The sequence below is a fragment of the Gigantopelta aegis genome, chromosome 4 (genome assembly GCF_016097555.1).
Source record: "Gigantopelta aegis isolate Gae_Host chromosome 4, Gae_host_genome, whole genome shotgun sequence".
In the NCBI taxonomy this organism is placed as follows: Eukaryota; Metazoa; Mollusca; class Gastropoda; order Neomphalida; family Peltospiridae; genus Gigantopelta; species Gigantopelta aegis.
The window spans coordinates 69,900,582-69,925,758 of NC_054702.1; the positions used below are offsets into that span (position 1 = coordinate 69,900,582).

A 25,177-nucleotide genomic window follows, 5' to 3' on the forward strand; every position below is an offset into this window, starting at 1 on the left:
ATGTGCGCAAAATGCTGGAATAAATGAGGTCCAGAATAGGACCCAATACCCTTGTTTTTATTACAATTTTTTTTTAAATATGATGAGACATCAAAATAATTTGAAAATGACAAAAGAAGTTTATAAATGTCCAATTATGGAGATGTTCAACAATTACAATGACAATAATCACCCCTCTAAAGGTCTTTAACAATTGTCTCCCAAACACTTCCTTCTTTCCCTGTCACTGGCATTAATTTTACCAAAATTATAAATTTATAAACATTAGATTTTCTGTTCTTATTTTGGTTACGTTTTTTCTCTTCTGCTTTATATAAAGATAACACTCATTAGTCCCACCAAAGACTGTGCTACCCCCTCCAGATATTGTTCCAATGCCACAGGCCTGTAGGCATGTAGCTGTTTGGTAATAGATGTATTATTGTATATATAATAGAAAAATCATATTTTAAAGAAACAAAATGGCCAGACTGGCCGTTTTATTTTATTTTATGAAAAAAATAAAATAAAATAAAAGTGCGTAACTCTTGATAATACCCTACGCCATGACCTCGTTTTGTAACTACCCTCCTAAGTCCAAATCGGACTAACGTTCCCGGGAAGCTTCCTTTTCCGTTCTCCTAGATATCTCTAAATCCTAGCTATTTATTCAAAAATCAGAAAACGCCTGGGGGTACAAGGCGGTACCTCCCCCTATCATCTGATATTTCACCTCTACTAGAGTCGGTATATTTCTCTCTGATCATCAGACTTACTGACGCCATCGTCGCCAAATCACGGTTGTAAAAACCGCACTCGCAGAGGTATTACGTAACTACTCGCCACATGGCCTCCACAGCTGGACTAAGTGCATATTGGAATGCCCGATCGCGCGAAGTATTACGTAACAAGTTGCCCACCTGGGCTACGTGCAATGAAACTGCACACGGCCCTCTAACACAATTAAAAACGCCACAGGCGAAACAAATTTAAGAGCATGTACCGTCACACTGACATTTTTTTTAATGAAAAGAGGGATAAAAAAGAAAATATGATTACAAATATTTAATTTTAACTGGCATGGAATTTATTAATCCAGTCGGGTTCCAACAAACAATTTTGTTTTTAAGGCCTGCTTTGTATTAAGGCAAATTTCAGTCACGATTCTATATGTGAGTTTATCGACATAATGCATATGCACTGTACCTTTTCCACAAAAATGTTTCCATGCACAGACGTTCAGAACAGTGAAAAGTTCAAAACAAGAAAAGTTTATCAATAAGTGATTTTTTCTCGTGCAAGTTTTCCATGCTGTAACATCAAAACACAAAGTGTTTACAGTACTAATACTAGTGGCTTAAAAGTACACTTCAACATCAAAATTTGTATAGTGAGTAATCCGCTTACGAAAATGCTGATAAACTGCACACAGAATTGCGTTACAGGAAAGCAGATCTGTCATTAGCCTCATGTGGAATGCATATCAGGGGTTAAAGTTAAAGTTCATCTCGGAGTTGATGATCTTCAGATAAATTATCATCCTCTGTGTCGGCAGTCCTGTCGTCGTCTTCACTCAACTCATCATCATCTATATCTTCCTCGAGCTGCTCAATCTCAGACACATACTTCTGTACAATTTTCCAGCACTGAAAATAAATCCAAAAATTACCATTAGTTTATAACTCATCAACTATATCTTCTTCAACTGCTCAATTTCAGACACATATTTCCCAACATTGAAAATAAGTCCACACAATTACCATCAGTTTATAACTCATATTTACCTCAATCCAGTATTTATTTGTATTAATGCCAAACACATTTGATGTTTAATAGCAGACACCCCTAGAATTATAGGCATTGAATTTAATGAACAAATTAGCACATATATGAACACAAATTTAAAAGAGAGATGATTTTTATTTATTTTTATAACGACACCACTAGAGCACATTGATTTATTAATCATCGGCTAATGGATGTCAAACATTTGGTAACTTCGACATATAATCATAGAGAGAAAACCCGCTACATTTTTTCATTAGTAGCAAGGATCTTTTACATGCACCGGATCATGGGCAGGATAGCACATACCACGGGCCTTTGATATACAAGTCGTGGTGCACTGGCTGGAATAATCCTAGACCAACCATGCACCAAGTGAGTGCTTCACTACTGGGCTACGTTCTGCCCCAAGATAGATGAAGATCAAGAAGACAGTTTGTTAAAATGGCTCAGTCATAATAAAGTCATTCAAAAGAGATTTATTTTGTATTTGGCTCAAGTGTATAATCGTAACAGTAGAAACAATATTTATAAATGTGACAGTGGGTGCATTATTTGGGAAAAGTAGACCTTCAGTACAAAAAAAACAACAACAACACAATCACATTTTATTTTAATTAGACCTAGAATTTTTGTAAATAATTTTGCATAAAATGAGTATATCCACAACCTTCGAACCCACCTGGTTATGAACCCATTTATTTATTATCAGAATACCGATGTCTGTGTTTTGTGCTTTCCCTGCTAATGTACCTGGATCTACTACTGCAGTCATACCTTTTCACTGCCTGTATCTGGTATTTGATTCAACTCTTCCATCGTGAACTCACCATCTTCATTAAGGTCAAGAATCTTGAACAGCTGTACAAAACACAAAGACAAATATATATTTTTTTAATGCAAAAAAAACAGTGCATTATGTATAATTATAATTGACTAATATTTGTTACTATTGTACAAGCAAGACCGTAATATATTTTAATCTATTCTATATGTTCTTACCTCATCTACAATTAAAGAACATAAAAGGAGAGCACCCACATTTCAAAATAAAAACTGGCAGCTTTCTATTATGAATGTTATCTTTAATGACTTAAGTGTGTGAAGCTTCCAGCAACTTGGGGAGAGGGGCACTTATATACATAAGCATACAATAGCAAAACCTCAAATTCGGGCAAAAATGATAGATATTCGGGCAAAAATTATACAGATACTCAGGAAAAATGTGCTAACCTTTTTACCATGTATTTCAATCATGCTACCCTCAAAATTAGCTGTAATCTATGTAAAAATGTTGTTACCCAGATTCAGGCATTTTAGATTAAGTTTGGGCAAAAGCCAGCCTACCCTCCTCTGTATGCATATCCTTATATATTAACATGCCTTTCAATAGGTGTGGGAAGGGGTAATGCATAATCTTCAAAATTGAGGAGTTAGTGTCTCTCTGCCCCTCCCCTACTCATCTTCAGTGTCTATGATTTAACTTCCTCTCTACCATTTAAAATTGTTTCAGTTCTGCCTGATACGAGATAAGTTGCCTGCAGACATATGTTTAATTTACAGTATTACCTCTTTGTCATTTGGCAGCACCAGTGCTAAGTAAAGTTTGTTTTGTTTAACAACACCACATTGATTTACTAACCGGCCGTGATGGTGATGTGGTTAGGCTATCGGACATAAGGCTGGTAGGTACAGGGTGCACAGCCCTGTACCGGCTCCCACCCAGAGCGAGTTTTATCAACTCAATGGGTAGGTGTAAGACCACTACACCCTCTTCTTTCTCACTAACAACTAACCCACTTCAGATTGCTGAGGTGTGTGCCCAGGACAGCATTTTTGAACCTTAATTGGACATAAGCACGGAAATAAGTTGAAATGAAATTATTTACTAATCACAGGCTATTGGACAGGAAACCCACTACATTTCGCCATTAGGCCAAGTAAAAAAAATTGTTTGGTTCCTGTTACATGCCAAAAACAAATAGGGTAGGTAGGTAGGGAAAACTCCCCCCCCCCCCCCCCCCCCCCCCCCCCCCCCCCCCCCCCATTTTCGAGCTAATATTTCCTGAATAGTATAGCAGATTAATATATTAAAAGCTCTTTCTTTGTGTTACAGTGCAACTGACAATACATACTCTAATGAGAATCATTAATTATTTTCTATAAAAAAAAACCATGTCGTAACCTAGTCAAACCACAATCGGTATTAATGTAAACACCACCCAAGTCTAATACTACACGGTAAGGTTATAAACTACGATAACACTAAAATAACACTATAATTTGTTCATTGGAAAAAAGTTTTAATATCAAAGGTCTGATCCACAACATGGTTACACCCCCTCACAACTACAGCAACAACACTGATCTTCCCGGCCTATTTCATTGCCAGTATTGCAGTAACAAAATGTACATCATGAACACAACGAAGATGTCAATAAAAATTAACAAAATAAGTTAACAAAAAGATCTCCATACTAACTATCCTCATAGCAGAGATATCAAAAGAAAACAACTATTTTCAGGAAAACAGTTTCCCTTTTGGTCGTCCATAAGGACACTGCACAGTATCTTTGCACTGTTGACAAAGAGGTAAAACAGGTTTGTATTTTTGCTTTTAAAGGTCTGATCCACAACATGGTTACACCCCCTCACAACTACAGCACTGCAGATGCTATTAAATGTGAAAAGAGTTGTCATTTCTTAAGGTTTTGGGTACTACCAGTTCATTTCAAATGCCATGGATATCATATTTAATAATAAATACAGGGGTTATTTGTCTAACAAATGCAAAATATTGATAGAGTTGATGTCTAAATATTTAATTTAAGTAATCTTTTCAGCATAATCGGCTATTTTCATGTTTACTCTTTATGTTTAACATTGAATCGTAACTCGGTATTTCTAGAAGTTCGATTACATTTTAGGTTGCACTATACCAATTAATTTCCGGCTGGGTCGAAGTTCGAGGTGTACCGAACTTTTGATAGAGAAGTTAACACCACAAGTCCTGTGATTGGTTATAAATGTGAGTGTGTTGGTTGTAAAAAAAATTAGTTTCATCTGGGCTAAAAATGTATGCAATTTTATTTGATGTAGTACCACCGTGTCAAGTAGCCTTGTGCTTGGAACATGTATGGGGTACCTGTAAAAAAAAGTACTAAAATTTTGTGCGAAACTAGGGGTGTTGCAGAAACATCTGGTTATACCGAAAATGAGCCATGAAAGGTACCATTTTCTGCAGTTAATACTTTGAGGTAGGGGTTGTAGTACTGATATTTATGGGTCACAGTTTGGTTGATATATTGCATATAGTGTTTTTAAACACAAACGTTAACATGGTCGCCTATGGGATTTGAATTGGTATAGTCCAACCTTTAGGGAATTCCCCTACCAAAATAGACTGGACATTTGTATCATTCTGCTTTTTAACAGTAAACTAGCGTAACATTTTGAAGATTGGATTCACAAGTTCCGAGTAGTTCCGAATGAGTACGAGAACACGTCCGAGAGCATGTGGTGTCTTCCATTTACAGAGTAGAATGTCAAAAATGTGCTCATTCAAATCAAATAATATTACACATGTATTTAAATCAATTTCAAATGAAACGACATTCAAGGAATCGGAACACCTCGTCACATTCCGCTACGCTTATATTTCGTGGAAATGTACGAGGAGTTCCGAATGGCTCTCGGAAGCTTTTCATTTGGAACTCTTCGGAAGTAAAATTGCGCGAAGTGTTCCGGGTCTTCTGGTAACGAGATCTTGGACTGACAGATCTCGTGGCATCTCTCTGCAGTTGTTGTTTTTAGAGTCGACGAAAATTAGGATTGATATTAATGGATTATTAAATAAAACAGGTGGGAAAAAAAGGGTGGGGAAAAGGTTAAAAAAAGTTTAGGGTCGGCACCAAAAATTTAGGGACGGTCGGGTAACCGGAACCAAACAATTTGTTTTACTACGCCTTAGTAGCAAGACATCTTTTATATTCCCACAAACAGGATAGCAAGTATTACGATGGTGCACTGGCTGGAATGAGATATTGCCTAATGGGTCCACTGATTGGGATTGATCCTGCTGCCGCCCACTTCATGGGCTACTCTTTTTGATTAGTAGCAAGGGATCTTTTATATGCACCATCCCACATACCATGGCCTTTGTTACACCAGTTGTGGAGCACTGGCTGGAATGAGAAATAGCCCAATGGGTCCACCAACGGGTATTGATCCTAGACTGAATGATGCACTACACCACTGTTAAATTAATTTATTAGGACAGACAACATTAAATAATACATATATATATATCGGGAATTTTTAGCAAAGAAATTGAGAATGTTCAGTGTCACTTTCTTTTGAGATGGGGCCTATGTTCGGACCAGGGGTGGGGAAAAATAAAATTGTCAATCGGTCCCGCTTGATGTCATCATTAACGGATTGGGGGGAGAGGGGGGGAAAAAGAAAGGAATAAAAAAAACCTCTTTTTTTTATCACATCAGTGGGGAAAAAACCCCCACCACAAATTGTATATATATTCCACCCCTCACATATGTTATTGGTTCTGGATCCACCTTTCAATGTGATGGTGTGCACATTCCAGATGGATGGTGCGTACGCAGGGGGAATACGGCGCATACGAAGAGGAGGTACAGATCCATCTGATCGTTGAGGAGGCTGAATACGGCGATAAGATCCTGACACATAAGTGCTGTCAAAATACACGAGCAAGGGTTCCAGCCCATCAGGGGTGTTGTCACGCAGATAGGTCATCCCCTCTGGTATATCATTAACTGGTAGGAATGCCAGTCCATCAAGCATACCACAGAAAAGCTTAACATCCTTCTCTTCCCGATAGCGTTGAACAAGGCCGAGACTCTGTATTTTCCTCCACGTGCTCTGCGTAAGATGGTAGAAGCATCCATGAACATTGACTTGTGGACCAAAGGTTGTTATTACTGCATTCATCACAGCTTTCATATTTTTCAGTTTTATGTGTAAAATGGTCACAGTGGGGTTTTGTCCATTTTTCTCATTTATTGATGGGGTTATGTCCGAGTGGGGTTTTTTCCAGTGGGGTTATGTCTGGGTGGGGTTTTTTCCAGTGGGGTTTTATCCTGGATTCATTTTACATAATGGAATAAATAATATAAAAAAGGAATAAAAGTTATGAATTTAAATCCCATATATGTATAAAAAGTACGAATATTCAGTACCGTGTCCTGAAAATTAATAAAAGATCGCACTGTTGAAGCGTTTGACAGCCTGAGCTAGCACATGTTTAGACAAAGAGATTAATAACGTCATCACTGATTGGACGAAATTTGACCTCTACTGGCTCTTGAGATAACCAGTACAAATAGCTGTTCTGCTTACTCCCACTTGTTAACAAAAAAGTGGAAACCTTTTGTTAATTTTAAAATCTTTTATAATTATTGGATAGACTACATTGAACAGTCAACAATAAATACATTTATAGATTATTTCAGTATATTTTATGCTATTTCAAGCAGACCCGACAAAGCTCCGTACATAGGTGTTGACAGATGTTGATTGTAACCAGTTGCAAACTCTGGGTCCTTTGTTTTAATTGGAGTGTAATACCTTGATCATGGCTCTCTCACCAAGAATGGTGTTATTGTTAACGTCTGTTTAATCTCTTGACCGGCTCAGCAACTTTGACAAAATTAATGTCTAGCCTAGTGGCTGTGGATTGACACTACTGTAGGTCCGACTTCAGTGACTGACGATATATACTTAGGCAGACTTCAAAATCACAGACGTCTTGCCACTAGCCATACTGACCACTATTTATTTATTATTTTAAATCATGCATGAGATACCGATGTCTGGGCAGACCTGTCCACTTGACAGATAAGAATTTGTTCCAATAATAGAAATGGACAGGTGCTTCGGACCGACAAGAATGACAAAAGTGGGACCGGCAAACACACGTTTTTAAAAAATAATTTCGGTCTCAGAGATCGAGAATCGGTCCCAGACCGGGAGAAAAGGGCTTTTCCCCACCCCTGGTTCGGACCCACTGAAAATCTGGATAAATTTATGATGACATATCATATATCACATGAAGCAGTTTTAACATTCTGTTCATTGGGTGTGACAAAATGTTATTGTTGTATTGTACTAACATCAATATACTTACACTGCTAACTCTAAATTCAGAAAATCGTTGTATATTGCATTTTGGAAATAAATTCTTCATATACAGTCAAATGTCATTTTCTTGACCTGTTACCCAGAGCAATTTTCATTATTATCCAAATTATTCAACACAACCAATTTAATAAAAATCATACGAAACATGTGTAATAACAAGTGTAATGATGTAATCTTGGAAGTGACGTCTTAATTAAACATACACAAGCTTGTATAATAATCTCTATCTAATAACTATTAACAGTATTATGTTTATCTCAAGCCACAAATATCTTAAGCCATTTGGTTTGGTCCTTTCAACATCGAGATAACAACATTTGATTACATTTTAATGTCTAAATGTATTATTCAGTCAAAGCATAGAATTAATGTTTTATGTGGATACTAACTTGTGACACTAGCTGATTATACTTTTCTTTCAAATCCTTTTGATCCTCTGGAATTTCCAACTACAAAAAAAATAAAAATACACATAAAAACAAAGAAAAGAAAGAAAGAAAAAATCCTCACAAAAGGGGTGTCTTATTAGTCTTAATCTAAGTGTTCCTTATGAACTCTGTCAGTGTCAGGATAATCTCTTCAACTACGATCTAAACTAGTCAGCAGGGCTAATCAAAAGTACTCATCCGCTCGCCCCAAATGAGTAAAAAGTTGGTCAGATGAGCAAAATTTACAATTCAGTTGTCCCCCGCGCAACCAAAATATCCAAACACAAAGTGCCTGTTTATCCCTTTTGTACACTTGTAATTTTTGTAATTCCGCAGTCTGCAGCAAGCATGCATGTATGTGTGTGTGTGTGAGGCCCCTGAATATTATATCTATTACTGTATTTGACCGGAAGTAGGCCCACATCTTTGAATAAGCGCCCCTCCATTTTGAAGGCATTTAAGAAATCATGTAAATCATGGTATTTTACGTCAGTGTCCGTGAAGTTAATTGCTAAAATCATTGAAGAATCAAGAAAAAGCTGTTTACAACGTTTACGATCCACCACATTACTAAAATGGATAAGTAGACTCTTTGTAAAGTTAGTTTTCACTCAGGTTAGGGAATTCCCACCACACGGTCGGTTTTTCACTACTGTAGTAGTGCTTCGTATTACGAAATTAGGTTGTCCATCTGCATGTTTTTGCATTTGTTTTCCAATTAAATTGATGCATTAAATATACATGCAATTAACATTTAATTGACTAAATAAAGGACAGTGAGTAGGCGCATGTGCAGGAAAATCTGTAACATGATCAAAGCAGTCTCCGACTGAATCTGAATTTTTTGTGGGCAAGTGGAATTTGAGAGTTACTTGCCCGGTGGGCAATTGAAAATTTTAGGATATGGCCAACCCTGCGTCAGCATTTTAAAAACTTCTAAAATATTTATATAGCAATATATTCATAAGAAAGTGTCCTTACACTCAATGTACCATTGTACTGCTGAATAAAATAAAGCTAAGTAATACATTTATGATTTAAAACTAGTTAAAATTGTTTTAGGTGTTTTTTTACTTTTTGTTGGTTATGAAACTGAAACAGTGAAGCTATTTGACAGAAACAGCTACTCTTGATTACCTGAACTGCATGAAATAATGTTTGAAGAGTCATTGTTTTGAAGGAAAGCAGAGTACTTCGAAAATGGTCTCTGAAAAAAAAAAAAATTCAAACAATAGAAGACTTCAGATAAGAAACAAGTTCATTGAGGACATTGAGGACATTGATCTATTAATCATCGGCTATTGGAAGTCAAACATTTGGTAATATTGACAAATAGTCTTAAGAGTAGAAACCCACTACATTTTCCCATTAGTAGCAAGGGATCTTTTATATGCACCATCCCACAGATAGGATAGCACATACCATGGACTTTGATATACCAGTTATGTTGCACTGGCTGGATCAGAAAAGGAAAGAAAATGATTGTTTAACAATACATCAGCAAGGACATGCTTGTTTCTCAATTCTAGACACTGAATAATTGGATTCCCAAATAAATCATACAGAATTCATTTCCAACCGGATTCTGACAATTCCCAACCTGGAGGTCGTGTAAGCAGAATCAAAGATGGCAAATATTACTATATGCATGTGTACCCAGTACTCTGTATACACCATTTATCGTGATGCAGTGCTTCAAAAACAAGCATTCCGAGAGTACTGCTAAAGCAATAATGTCCCTACATACGATAATGTAGCACCAGTGTTCAAGATTAACGGTATCCCGATATCCCGGGGATACAAGAATTTAATTTTGGATACCAGACTTCAAGAACCCAGTATCCCACCGGGATACCATATAATACTAAATTCTCAGGTGGGATACCAGATTTTGAAATGTTAGTATTCAACTGGGATTTTAAATCTTTAAATCTCGACACAGTCTTTTTTAACCGAGACATAGGCGAAAGTTTCCGTTACAATACTGTAACTATAATGTCCCCTACCAGGACCCACAAAATTTTTGTATATCCTAAGTTCAAGAGCCATAATTGTCAAAAAACAGGCAAATCACCATGAAAGTTAAATGTGATTTGTAACAGTATCTGGCAAAGGTATACACAAAATTTCAGCTCAATATCTTGAGGCCTTCTGTAAAAAAAAAAAAAAATCCGGAAACTAATTTTGGTATCTCCTAAGTTCAAGGGCCAAAATCTGTGAAAAATGAGTAAATTGCCATGAAAGTTAAACTTGATCTGTAACAGTACATGATAAATCTATGTACACAAAATTTCAGCTCAACATCTTGAGGTATTTCAAAAATAAAGTATGGAAAAAAAAAAATATTTTGTTTCTCCTAAGTTCAGAAGCCATAACTCTGTAGGTTGCATGGTACCAAAGAGAGTTCCATTTCAAAGTTTGAGGTGAACCAGCAAATGTTTATGGAGTAAAAACATCTGTGGCTGTGATTGGTAGTAATATGTGACATTGATTATTTATGCAAATATTATTACCCATTGACAATAAATAAACACACTTTTATTTATTATACAGTTGTTAAGCAGTATATACCAGAGGTTGAAACTAATGCAGGGTAAACCCAAAAATGGAACTACAATTTTCAGCAAAAATGACAGTTGCTAATAAAAACATTAATTGAATCTCTTAAATGGTATGTGACACCCCCCCCCCCCCCCCCCCCCCCCCAACATTTTCTTGCAGGTAGATTAGATGTGAGGTGCCACACATTTTATTAGAACCTGCATATACCAGTAATGAAGCAATGGATGGGACAGAATAAGTGTTTGAAATAGAGAAAGGGAGGTAACTTTGTGACACTAATACAATTTTAATCAGAGATTTTCAGGAGGTATCTAATGCATGATGTATTCATGTGACATATTGACAATTATATACATCTATAAATTTTGTTTGCCGTCATCATATAGGCTACTCATAAATATGCACTTTCCCACTGACCAGACAGCATATGCTACATTGTTTTAATATACCAGTGGTGCATTACTGGTCTGAAAAATAAATAACTCAGTGGTTCTACTAAGATACATTAGAATCACAAAAAGTTTTTAATTTTTATTTCAGACATTGAACAAGAGAAGAACAACAAACCTTATAATTCCAACTGAATTAACAACTTTCTTGAAGCCATGGAAGTCTAATTGATCAAGAGTTAAACCATTATCACAAACAGTGTCACACGATTCGATGTCAATGTCTTGACTTTTGTAGTGGTCCCACCACAGATTGACAGCAATATTACTGTTGTAAGACCGCACTTGATGAATCCTAGAAAAATTGAAAACAATATTACTGTTATAAGACCATACTTGATGAATTGTAGAAAAATTGAAATAATATTACTGTTGTAAGACTGCACCTGATGAATCCTAGAAAATTAGAAAACAATATTACTGTTATAAGACCATACTTGATAAATTGTAGAAAAATAGAAAATAATATTACTGTTGTAAGACTGCACCTGAGGAATCCTAGAAAATTATAAAACAATATTTACTGATGCACATGTGTAATACTACTTGTTAAAATCTAGAGAAATAGAAAACAATATTGGTGTTTGTAAGACCATATTTGATGAATCCTATAAAATAGAAAATGTCATTTCAGTATGACTGTTGAAAATCAACTCATGATAAATCGTAACCCCCATGCACCAAAAAGCAATAGTACTGTTGTATGATCACAAATGATGAATCCTACAAAAGTAGAAACCAACATTACTATTTTAAAACCATACTTTATGAATCCTAGAAATATAGACAGAAATATTAGTGCTGAAATACCATATTACATAAATCCTATAAAACACACATACTAGTAGTTGTGTAAATGACAGCTTGTAAATTAGGAAGGATCACTAAAGCACTTAATGATTAATCTACATATAACAAACTCCTACACAAAAACAAATTATTATAATAAAAAACTACACAAATTCAATGCCTGATTAATATATTTAAGACTTTTATACAAGTTATTTTATCTGTAGAAGAGTTTACATGGAAGATTCATTGTTGCTAAAGCACTGGTAACAAGTTTCTTCTCTTTACTTCTAAATAAATCAATGTGCTCTAGTGGTGTCGTTAAACAAAACAAACTTCTTAACTTCGATGGATTAGCATGACCAATCAAACTGATACATTTAGAACATAGTTTTTTTGTTTAACGACACTACTAGAGCACAATGATTAATTAATCATGGGCTATTGGATGTCAAACATTTGGTAACTCTGACTCGTAGTCATCAGAGGAAAATGTAGATCTTAGATTTAGGCACTGAAATAAATTAAATTTGTTGTATTTCTTTGGCTTACCACATATAAGGAATAAAAAGACAATCACCAGCAGACATATTCACATGGTAGTACTCCACCTCAGCTAGTCCAGGATACTTTTCATAATCGACACTGAAAAAGACATACAGAAACGAAAAAAAGTTTTTAAAAAATTAACAACACAACTAGAGCACCTTAATTCATTAATCAATAGCTACTGGAAGTCAAACAATTGGTGATTCTTACACATAGTCTTCAGAGAAAACCCACTACCTTATTCCATTAGTATCAAGGGATTGTTTATAAATATTATGCACTTTCCTCACAAACAGGATATTACATACCACAGCCTGTGATAGTAGAGCAGTTTTCATCATGAGCAAAATCAAGGTGACTGATGATCACTGTTCTGAAATAGTGCTTGGTGAAGAAGTTTTAAATAAAATTATTAACAATTTTATTTCAAGGCAACCAATCTGTCATTGTCTTATAATTTTCCAGGCGAGTTTGGAGCGGAGTAGGAGTGATGTTTCTAATTACCAAATGTTTGACATCCAATATCCGGTGATTAATAAATCAATGTGTTCTAGTGGTGTTGTTAAAACAAAACAAACTGTAACTTTTTTTTTTCTTTCATAGGATAAATAAAAAGCAAGAAGGAGGTAATTTCACTGGTGAATAATATGTTAATAACATTTCACTTGCCAATCAAGTTTCAAAATGTCGCTACATGTACATGTATATATATTAAGAAACATCACCACATTTAATTAGTGGGGTTTTTTTTTTTTTACAGTTTTGTAACTTTTTCCAAATATTAGTTCAGAACAGAATTATACAACAAAGAATTAAAAACCTCAGTAAATCAGAAACCCCTCCAAACATGAATGTTTACATGGTTCCACAAGTGACTGGTTTAGGGAAGTCTTATGGACGTACCTGTCAACATCTACTCCACAGTATGAGCCTTCTGGATGATCCATGTCAACCTGCAATCAAAGTCTTACAGTGAGGGCTCTTCAAGATGCAATCTGGGCTACGATTTGAGGCACTGAAATTATTTTATTTAACAATTGTTTTATAAGTATGGGGCCTGAACTGGCCAAGTCTAAAAACATGGTCTTCAGAAAGTCAAGTATTAATGTTTGAAAAAAAAACCAACAAAAAAAAACCAACACATCATCTGTTTATTTAAAATTATATATGGCTCTGCATCACTCCTATATTATGCATTTCCTCAGGAGAAAAACAATAACACCTACCCCACCCCACCCCACCCACCCCACCCATCCCCCAAAAGAAAACACACAAAAAAAGCAACACAGTGAAACTTCTCTAACCAGACATCCATGGGACTAACAATTTTGTCCAGTTTTGTTGTACTCTGTCATTTGTTTTACCTGGTGTCCTATTCACATTTGTCTTTATATATGTATTGAAGGTGAATCCAACAGTTAAGATATTTTATCATTTGCTTGTATACCTTAAAAACTTTTAATCATTTTAAATTTATCATCGAGTGATAGTTCAATACATTGAAGTTTACATGGACATTCCATATTAAAAATCGATTTGGCAATGACACTTTTTTGACACTGAAAACCTATCTTTACTTTTACCTACTGGATTTTTTTTACCTTGAAAGCAAAGACCAAGACCAAGACCAAATTGTTTAACGTGCACATTCAGAGCTAGCTGTTGTAATGTATGCCTGTCCTGGGCACAAGTGCCGGCCTCATCCGTTCCTCCGTCCAGGACAGGAAAGGGTGGGGTGGGGACGAGGAGGGACCGTCTGCACTGGCAGGTGCAAGGGAGTACCAGCAGTCTGACCGTAGCCGGTAACAGGCGGAGGGTGGTATGGTGCTATGTAATTTGGAATGTCCCATAGGATTAAGCCAAAAGGGAAATGGGTGCGCATTTTGATGAAGGAAATTCGGAGCAATTTTGATGGTCGTTCTAAAATAATAAGTAGGGAGCTACGTATTTGTTTGGATTTTAGAGGCTGAGAGTAGCTCATTAATTAAGACCTGCGGATGATGAGGTATCTCCCTAGGTTGCCCGTAGGCCCCTTAGAAAGGGCCTGATCTCTTCCGGTCGTGGCACGACAACCCAGGGAAGACTCGATGCAGTTGTGCATATATAATGGATGCAAAATTATAAATGTGTTTCTTATGGATATCAAAGTTGTCACTTGATCTTTAATTGCTTAATTGTTATTTGCCAACTGTACCTACTCATATGTAACAGTGATTACACATCTAATGGCTAACCTGAGCATGTGTATATTGCACCGGCTATGTTCACAGTCAGGTAACCTGGCTGAAGACGGAGAAGTGACAATAAACGAAACAATTAGTGGCACCATAATAATTGACAATGGTCTGGTCGTCCAGTATTCAGAGGTACAAATTGCACTAAATAAAAAGTTTGGAACTGAATTATTCGTCCAGTGTTCAAGTTTAAAGAGGTAAACTTTAGTGTTAAAAGATGCGTAAATCACGGGACTTTGGAAAACATCCGGTTTTGAGGGGCTTCACAAATCATTAAAACCAAGAAAAGATTCAAAATAGTGCACTCATTTTGGCGAAAAATAGACACAGTTGTCGGTTCTCGAAATATGTTTTTGAAGACCCATCTCTTTACCTTGTCTTGGTATTTTGGATCGACCATGACGAATTCCTTCTCTCCACGATACAGACAGTTGATGTTATCAACAGCATCTGTGTGAACGACAGACTTTGTACCTCCACTGCTGAACCACATCATCTGCAATTTTAAAATAAAATCTTAAATCTGCAATCTCCGGTATATTTTTAGTATCAAAGCATTAGGAATAGATTATCAAGAAGTTTACTATCATAGGTATCTGAAAATTGCAAGAACAATCAGTTCATTTATGCATTGCTCACATAATTATAATTTTGCATAACCTATTTATCACTTGCAAATTAAATTTAGGACAACATTTACAGGGTCACGATGGGTTTGGCAAAAAGTAATAGATAAAAGCTTACAACAGACTCACTAGGCCTAAAGTACAAAATATGGTGCTTCCCCATGGCCCACCCTTCATTTGATTAAATACAGAACAGCCCTCAGATACAGTAAAACCCGCTCAAACAGCCACCTAAATCAGGCGAGTGTTCACAAATTTATGCAGAGGGTCTAGACAATGGTGAGCAAAGTTTATAGCTCGGGGGGGGGGGGGGGGGGGGGGGGGGGACTGGGTCAAATCATGCTCCTCAACAAAAATATATATACTGGGGGGGGGGGGGGGGGGGGAAATCTGCTCAAGAAGCCATGTATGTAGTTAAGAAATAGAAAGACTTGGCTAAAATCTCAAGTTTAAACCTCTAAATTTTATTTAAGTGTGGCAACAAAACAAAAAAATTGAAATTACCGTGGCAACTAAATTTTTCTCCAAAATATCCTGGCACTGCAAACTGCATGGCACTAAAACATCAGGCCTACAAGATAAACAGAAACATGTGAAATACAGGTATATATGTACATATGGGGTTATTATAAAAAAGGTTTGGCAGTTCTTTTTTTCTAAATGTGTTAAAGAATTGTGCACTATACAAATTTGGGGGAGGCACGTAGCTCAGTGGTACTGCGCTTACCTGATGTCCGATCGATCTAAGATCGATTCCCGTCGGTGGGCCCATTGGGCTATTTCTCATTCCAGCCAGTGCTCCACAACTGATATAACAAAAGGCTGTGTGTACTATTCTGTCTGTGGGATGGTGCATATAAAAGATCCCTTGCTGTTAATCAAAAAGAGTACCCCTAGAAGTGGCGATAGCAGGTTTCCTCTCTCAATATGTGTGGTCCTTAACCATATATCTGACGCCATATAACCGTAAATAAAATGCGTTGAGTGCGTCATTAAAAAACCCATTTCCTTTTTTCCTTCTTAAACAAATTTTTCTTTTTAAATAAATAAACATTTAACACAGAGACAAAAACATGTTTTGGTTATCACAAACTTATATGAATGATAATGAGATGAATGGTGAAGATGCAGTATTTGTATTTCAGTATAAGATTACTTGACAGGGCCATGCTCCACACTCAAGCTATCTCGGTATCATCCAAACCTGGGGCGGTATGTAGCCCAGTGGTAATGCGCTCACTTGATGTGCGGTCGGTCTAGGATCGATCCCCGTCTGTGGGACAATTTGGCTATTTCTCGTTCCAGCCAGTGCACCACGACTGGTATATATATATATATATGTAACCGGATGTTTTAAAGTGCATTTCACATACACTACAATTTTTAAACAGTTGACATATATTTTAATCTCTCTAACTCTTAATAGTACAAAGCTGTCTCTTCTTTTGTTTCTATTGCTTTCCTGTGTCTTTGGTATTGTCAGCTTGGGTTGTGTTCACCCTCAACTCAGTGTTCAGGCCAGGTAGTCATTCAAAGTAAGCTCATCTATTGTTTCTTTTGTAACTGGTGTTCTCTGAAGTCAGAGACTTTTAAACATTCAAGCAAGACAGAGGTATTTTTCTGCATTGCAAGTTTTTATGTGTTCAAGTTCTGCACAGCACAATTATTAACAGCACAGGTTATCAATGATGTAACCCAACCAGCATCATTATTGAAACGACATGGTGTGAGAATGTATGTTTTTATAAACATCGGGATCTTCACATCCCCCCAGGTGATCCATGAATAGACCTTAAACCCCAGCTGAAGTCTTCTGTGGTATATAGAACCTTCGGTAATATACATACATGTATACATACAGACACACAGACACAGACACACAGACACAAACACACACACACTCACTCACTCACTCACTGCTGGAAAGAAATAAAGGAACAATTTTGGAGAAAAATAAAACATGGTAAACAATGCAATTATGGAACTTTAACGTTAGCTGATTTTGTCGATTATTTTAAAGAGTTAGCGGAGCGAAACTGTAATAATACAAATAATGGTAATGACAATATTTCATCCGATCATAACAGAGATTATAATGAACTTGATGAACCTATAATTATACAGGAAGTTTATAAAGCTATAGACTGTTTAAAGCGAAACAAAAGTGTTGGCTTGGACGGTATTGTTGCAGAATTATTTATTGATTGCAAGGTTATTTTATCCCCCATATTATTACGATTGTTTACTTATATGTATGATAATGGAGTTTATCCTGAAAAATGGTCACAAGGGGTCACTATACCTATTCCAAAGAAAGGTGATTGCAATGATATTAATAATTACAGGGGGATAACAATAATGAGTGCTTTTGCCAAGATTTTCTCACTGTTACTCAGAAATAGATTAAACAATTGGTGTGAATCAAACAATGTTTTTACCGACTATCAATTTGGATTTAGAGATGGTTGTAGTACTATCGACTGTATTTATTTACTTAATGGTTTAATTTCAAATAGTTTAAATAGTAAAAAAGAAACTTTTCTGTGCTTTTGTAGATTTTAAAAAGGCATTCGACTCAGTATCCAGAGACTTTGTGTGGTGGAAACTTGCAAGGAATGGTGTTAGCAATAAAATGTTAAATATTTTAAAAGCAATGTATGCTCACACAAGAAACTGTGTTAGGCTATTCTCTAATACTTTAGAAATTTTTTATGTTTCTCTCGGGGTGAAACAAGGTGAGCCGTTATCTCCCATTTTATTTATTATGTTTGTCAATGATATGTACGAAGAAATGTCACAAAATGTCACTCCAATCAAAATATTCAATGAAATTTCTGTATTTTTGTTAATGTATGCAGACGACACTATTCTTTTCGCAAATTCAGAAAAAGAATTGCAGCAACTACTTGATAACTTGAGTTGCTACTGTGATAAATGGGAAATTGAAGTTAACTTGGATAAAACTAAAATATGTGTTTGAAAAACAAAGATCTGTATGCGAATTTAGTTTTAAATACAAAGATTCTAGTCTAGACATTGTGGATACGTTTAATTATCTGGGTATTACATTTAGTTATACTGGCAATTTTAAAACAGCTTGTAAAGTGTTGTCAGAACAAGCTATGAAAAGTGTATTTTTATTGTATAATTTATTTTTACATGTTCCAATGAATATTAGCACAAAAATTTATCTGTTTGATAGAATGGTTATGCCTATTTTGCTGTATGGCTCCGAAATAGCTAGCATTAATAATATTGCTGACTTAGAAAAAATTGAAGTCAAATACTGTAAAAATGTTTTAAAAGCGAAAGCGAGAACACCCAATGAAGCCGTTTTTGCTGAATTAGGAAGAATACCTATTTCTGTGTTATGTAAACAAAGACTTTTATTATATTGGCGGAAAATTATCTGTAATCAAACTTCTATGTTATACAAAATGTATAGATCTTTACGATATGGTATGAACTCTAGAAGAAATTGTAAAAACTGGGTATCATACATAAAATCTATTTTATATGAACTTGGTTTTATTGATGCATGGGATAATGAGGACATTTTACATATGTACCTGCTCAAGTTCTAAAACAATGTCTTAGAGATCAGTACGTCCAAAATACTATATCAAAGTTGTCTACATTCTCACATTTAGAACTGTACTGTAAATATAAATGTGATTACACTTTTGAAGTATATTTAGACAATATTTTGGCACTGAAGTATCATAATGCCTTGCTTAATCTTAGATGTGGTGTACTGAATATTAATATTGAGAAAGGTAGATTTGAAAATATTCCCAGACAACAAAGAATATGTCCAGCATGTAATACTAATAATATAGAGGATGAATATCATTTTGTGCTTGTATGTCCATGTTATAGAGACCTTAGAGTCAAATATTTAAAAAAAAAATATTGTTCATGGCCTTCAATGAACAAACTTACTAATTTGCTATCATTAAAATCAAAATAGCAAACATTACACCTAGCTAAATTTATCTATTTTTCTATGCAGCGTCGTCAAGAATTAATATCATAATTCATGTTTCCTCCTCTAATTAAGTATTAATTATAGGTCATAAGTGTATTAATATTTTTATATAATATTTATCATATCCATGTTACCATTTGTTGCGCATTGTATATATATCATGTTTCAGCCAATGGCTGATCACAGCTGTGGCTCAATAAAATTGATTTGTTGATTTGTGATTTGTGGTATTATAGACGGAATTTAATTCACTACTAGCACAATAATGTCTGTATTACATACAGAGTTGTAATGAGTGATTGAATGTCAGTAGTGTTGAACTGACCGCCAGAAACACGGGCTACTTCTGAGAAGGGTTGAGGGTTTTACTTGCTGATAGTATTTGTGTGATCTCTCATTTCTTTCCATCAGTATATATATATCACTTTTTGTGTGTGTGTATATATATATCATTCTAGGCTTTGTACCCTCCACTGGCATAGGCAGGATTTTATATTAGGATGGGGGGGGGGGGGGGGACAACCCAAACTATGTATATACATGTATGATTTTATAAAATTTAATAGTTTGAAAAAAAAGTTTGATGGGGTGGGGGTGGGGACGTGTTCCCGTGGGTCCCCTCCCTATGCCACTGCAGGGGTGGCACATGGCCGTAGGCTACCACTTTTCAAAGAGGCACTTTTGTGGGTTATAGTTGTTGTATCTATGAAAATGTCCTCCTCAAATGAATTTGAAAGAAGAGTCTGGCAACTTTGAGCCGTACCACTATTTTACACTGCCACCCTTGCTCTGGTACCCTCCTCGTCCCCCCCCCCCCCCCCCCCCGAACACTGATATAGTTTAGGTATTTTGTGGATTTGTTTAATTATTTATTTAAACCATTAACACGACTATCGAAATTAGTCTACAAAATGACGTCATTATGACAGATTGGTCACACTGATATTGGGCAATTGGCAATCCTCTTAACTTCAGAGTGTAGCAATACAGTTTATTAACTTGTTTGAATATTCCTACAAACGGAGAGATTTTCCCGTACAAACAAAACAATCTAAATTAGATACGCATCACTAATTGTTTATTTTCATAACAAATAACTAAACTATAACAACATAATATCAATACGATAACCAAGACAGTAACAAGCATCACACCCCTATTTGGAAATTGGACTTGCCCGACATCAGACCTAGGTCTAACTACACAAGATGTCATCTACCATTGAAACCCATGTTAAATAGCCCAATTTCAAATGAAGATTGCCAATAGAACGGGTTCTCGTTGGCACTAACAACATACACCATTGCGAACATACATTATATAAGCATTTATTTTCACTCCAAAAATGACATTTTCATCTCAGTTTTTTGCTATATGACTGCATCTGGCTGTAATACCGGTCCGAACAGGTGTTTCATTAACCGATTTACTCCGGCTGTCTCTTATGCTATACACTCATGTCCCAAAAGGTCAATGCACAATATTACAAAATAGCATGGGCAAAATACAGCCAGAAGGCTTACCATTATACATACATATTACTTTAATTCTTCATCATTTCCTGGAAGTGAATATGGGAACCGTAACTTGTGTCACAATTAGGAACTATAGTGGACCGTGATGAATGAACTCTCACCCAGAAGTGATCTGTGTAGTGAGACCCTAGAAAGAATCATGGCCGCCAAAGTTGTTCGCTTCAAACGATCCAAAATGCAATTTTTAAGATCATTAAACAAAATAAATAACGAAGTCATAGGCCTACAAGACATGGATATAAAAGTTGTTAATTTTTCTAATACCTTTTATTTTGGTACCAAACAAGATATGTTTATCTTTGAATTTTTTTTTTTTTTAAATTGGAAAGTAGGTCACGAGGAGTAGAATGTTATTCAGTTTCAAATTCCCTTTATTTTGACACTAAACTCGAAACATTTATTTGATCCCTCCCCCCCCCCCCCCCCCCCCCACACACACAAATACCTTTATTTAGATACCAAACAGGATATGTTTATCTTGGAAATTAAAAAGTTGGTCACTATAGTATTTTACTTGAATCCAGTAAGTTTTCCTTTTATTCTTTTTTTTATGCAAACTGGTAAAAAAAAAAGAAAAAAAAAAAAAAGTATTTTATTTAACGACACACTCAACACATTTTATTTACGGTTATATGGCGTTAGACATATGGTTAAGGACCACACAGATTTTTAGAGAAAACCCGCTGTCGCCAATACATGGGCTACTCTTTCCAATTAGCAGCAAGGGATCTTTTATTTGCGCTTCCCAGGCAGGATAGCACAAACCATGGCCTTTGCTGAGCACTCACTCAGGGTTTGGAGTCGGTATCTGGATTAAAAATCCCATGCCTCGACTGGGATCTGAACCCAGTACCTACCAGCCTGTTGACCGATGGCCTAACCACGACGCCACCGAGACTGGTGAACTAGTGAAACGACCTGTTATCCGCTCTCCATATAAATATCATGTTAAAATGAAACCCCTAATTTTTGTAAGCAGTATATATATAGTTATAATCTTACCCCAAAAACGTTGGCACCGCGCTCACCATATAATATTCAGTGCCATTGTATATTTTAATAAAGTCATGGAAATTCATGGAAACAACATTTGCTGTTCTGTTTTCCTTCTTCTTTGTTTCAACCTGGATTGTCTGTTCACTGCGTGGAACATCGAGTTCAAGAGATAAGAAATAATCGTCGCTACTCCACAGGCTAAATGCCGGGGACATTCTGGCAGCTCCAGCCATTTTGAGTGGTTTTGAGGCAAGCACGTAGTTCTTAAAGAAATGCTTTTGAGCTGGAAAACCGTACAGTTCATCAATAGAATAGCTGGGGCCCTCGGAACCAAATCGTTTGAGATGTCCATTTCTGTCAGAATACTGTTGGCGATCGGCTGTAGTGGTATCCGTACATAACCGGCACGGAAATATAAAACAAATTAGGCCTACTAAAATCACCGACTTCATTTTTTGTTTTCTTGTGCCACGTACTACTGATTTACCGTAAGTAATACGTGGTTTTTAAAAGTCCGTGACAACCAGGTATAGTGCCTGCCACTTATGTTTCCAGACGTCTTCGTCCGCTAAGCACCATCTCAGTCCGGGCATCTCTTGACAGTCGAGTCCGGTTGGCCTATTTCGTGCCCGAGCGGGGAATCCTGGAGACAAAAACATACCGGGGTATGTACACATGCCTCTCTGGATTCGCTCATTGTAAGCAGACATATATCATACGATAAGGCCTATACTAGCTATGCACAATCTTATAATCGGATATCGGGCTACTCATGTGCGTTGACTAAGCCTAGCTTACCCTTCTTACTTTGGTTTCCTCCGAGAGAGTTAAATTCTCTGCGGCAGAATGATGTTTGTCAAACCAGCTGTCTAATTTTGTTCACCTATATATTTCTAAACCCATTTAAAGAAAAAACAAACACATTAAATGAAATTAGCCTGCTGGACATGAAATCCAGCATTTATTAAATCATAATCTAGGCCTAGTGAATGACAAACATGATCAAACACATTTAAATAAACAAATCCATTCCAATGAAAACTACACAAAAACCTAGCCAGGTTAAAAAACCCAGAAAGAAAGCTCAAAAAGCTAAAAAAAAACTCCGGAAAAAATTCTGGCAACCACTACCTTTATAATATTAAATTCCCCTAAACAAAAATTTACAAACCCTGTGGTTCGTTTTCTGTCCAAGGCTAGAATAATATCCTCATATACACGACTTCCACGTGCTCAACGCAACATGCGCACATACTCTTTGTTACACTTCCCTTAAGTGGTGAGTACAGCATGCGTTATTTTTGATAACACATGGGTTGTTTACACATGTACGTGTGTTAACAATTTCAAAACATACGACCGGCTGTTCCTAGGTGATTACCGGGTCACCAGTGCCATGCATCCAATGAAAAACAACACGGTGGAAATAGATTACACTGTGACGTATAGTTAACCTGACAATCATGTGACTGTGACGCGTAAGTTAGCTACAAGTGCAACGGCTGTAGCCTAAATAACTTTTAGTCGAAAAAGATGTTAAAATTTGCTGGGGTTTTTTTTTTGGATATGTAAGAAATAAAATAATAGATTCGTGTCCGTTAGATACCATTTATCTCACAACTCGTTGTTTAAAAACGTATTAAACTTGCTTTCGCTCGTTAGATACATTTTAAAACAACTCGTGAGATAAATTGCATCTAACGGATACGAATGTAGGCCTATTATTATCTTTGTAGGCCTATCCCATGAGTGAAGATTAAAAACCTTACCATATATGAAAAATGAAACAACAAGACATAATTTTTCTGCTAATGTACGAAATGCAGAAAAATATAACTTACTGAGTTTACAAATATGCCTATTTAATATGAAAAACTAATTTTAAGTGACTTGGTGCAGCATTTGTCATAGGCGTCAGGGTCTGCGCTTCCGAAAGAGGCGAATCCAATTGGGGAGATGACTCATTCCCCCCAAAAATACATATATCCAGGTGCCTCTTTTTGTCTGGCTTTCTTTTAAAATTGTCCAGTGGTAAAGCGGTCACTTGGTGCGCGGTCGGTCTGGGATCGATCCCCGTCGGTGGGCCCATTGGGCTATTTCTCGTCACAGGTAGTGCACCAAAGAAAGAAAGAAATGTTTTATTTAACGACGCACTCAGCACATTTTATTTACGGTTATATCGCGTCAGACATATGGTTAAGGACCACACAGATATTGAGAGAGGAAACCCGCTATCGCCACTTCATGGGCTACTCTTTTCGATTAGCAGCAAGGGATCTTTTATATGCACCATCCCACAGACAGGGTAGTACATACCACGGCCTTTGATAAACCAGTCGTGGTGCACTGACAGGGATCGATCCCACAACGTCCGCGCATCGTACCATCCCGCCCGCCCGCCAGTGCACCACGACTGATAGCCCGAGTACTCTGACTGTAAGAGAGCTAGATGGACATTTGGACGGTTATTAGCCCGATTACGGCTAATTTCCCACAGCTATTTACACTGTGTTTTACAATATTTTATTTTAAATGGAAATAATCATATTGATGGACTTACCTTGTTTGACACCGAATAGTCGATCTTTAATTTTGTGCTGGGGTGTCGTTAAACATCCATTCATTAATTTCATGTAGGCTACCTTTAAACCCCTTACCCCCTAATATTTCCTGGACCCGCCCCTGATTTGTATTTGTCCATTGCGAGACGGGGCAAACCCATAAACCAATCTCTCTTACGGAAGAAGAGCAGTATCGTACATGTATAATATATAATTCATATTTATAAAAGATCAAATTACAGTGCGAGCAAACATCGATCAGGATCCCTTGTTATAAATTCGCATTAACGTGATCATAATCATCATTTGACATTTAATGGTGTTTGTTCATTACACTGACGTAGCCAGGATTTTATATTTGGGGTGGGGGGGGGGGGCATTATGTATAAATGTATGTATATATACATGTATGCATGTATTGATGTATGAATATCTATAGTATGTATGTCGAGGTTGACGATTACATGTAGGCTTAAGATAGTAACGCACTGGCGCTGGGGATAATTAAATCCTTTCTGGCCT

The 25,177-nt window shown here is 36.4% G+C and overlaps 1 protein-coding gene across 1 annotated transcript; it reads right to left on the reverse strand.

Moving 5' to 3' along the window:
* Positions 1–984: 984 nt before the first annotated feature.
* Positions 985–23,350, reverse strand: LOC121371008. The gene is made up of 11 exons (XM_041496612.1): positions 23,266–23,350; positions 22,101–22,737; positions 16,080–16,146; positions 15,323–15,445; positions 13,619–13,668; positions 12,719–12,811; positions 11,496–11,672; positions 9,504–9,573; positions 8,328–8,387; positions 2,542–2,625; positions 985–1,625 (listed from the first exon to the last, which is right to left on the reverse strand). Exons 2-11 carry the CDS (start codon positions 22,544–22,546, stop codon positions 1,476–1,478), a joined length of 1,320 nt encoding a protein of 439 aa, XP_041352546.1. The 5' UTR covers positions 22,547–22,737; positions 23,266–23,350; the 3' UTR covers positions 985–1,475.
* Between the last annotated feature and the right edge of the window lie 1,827 nt (positions 23,351–25,177).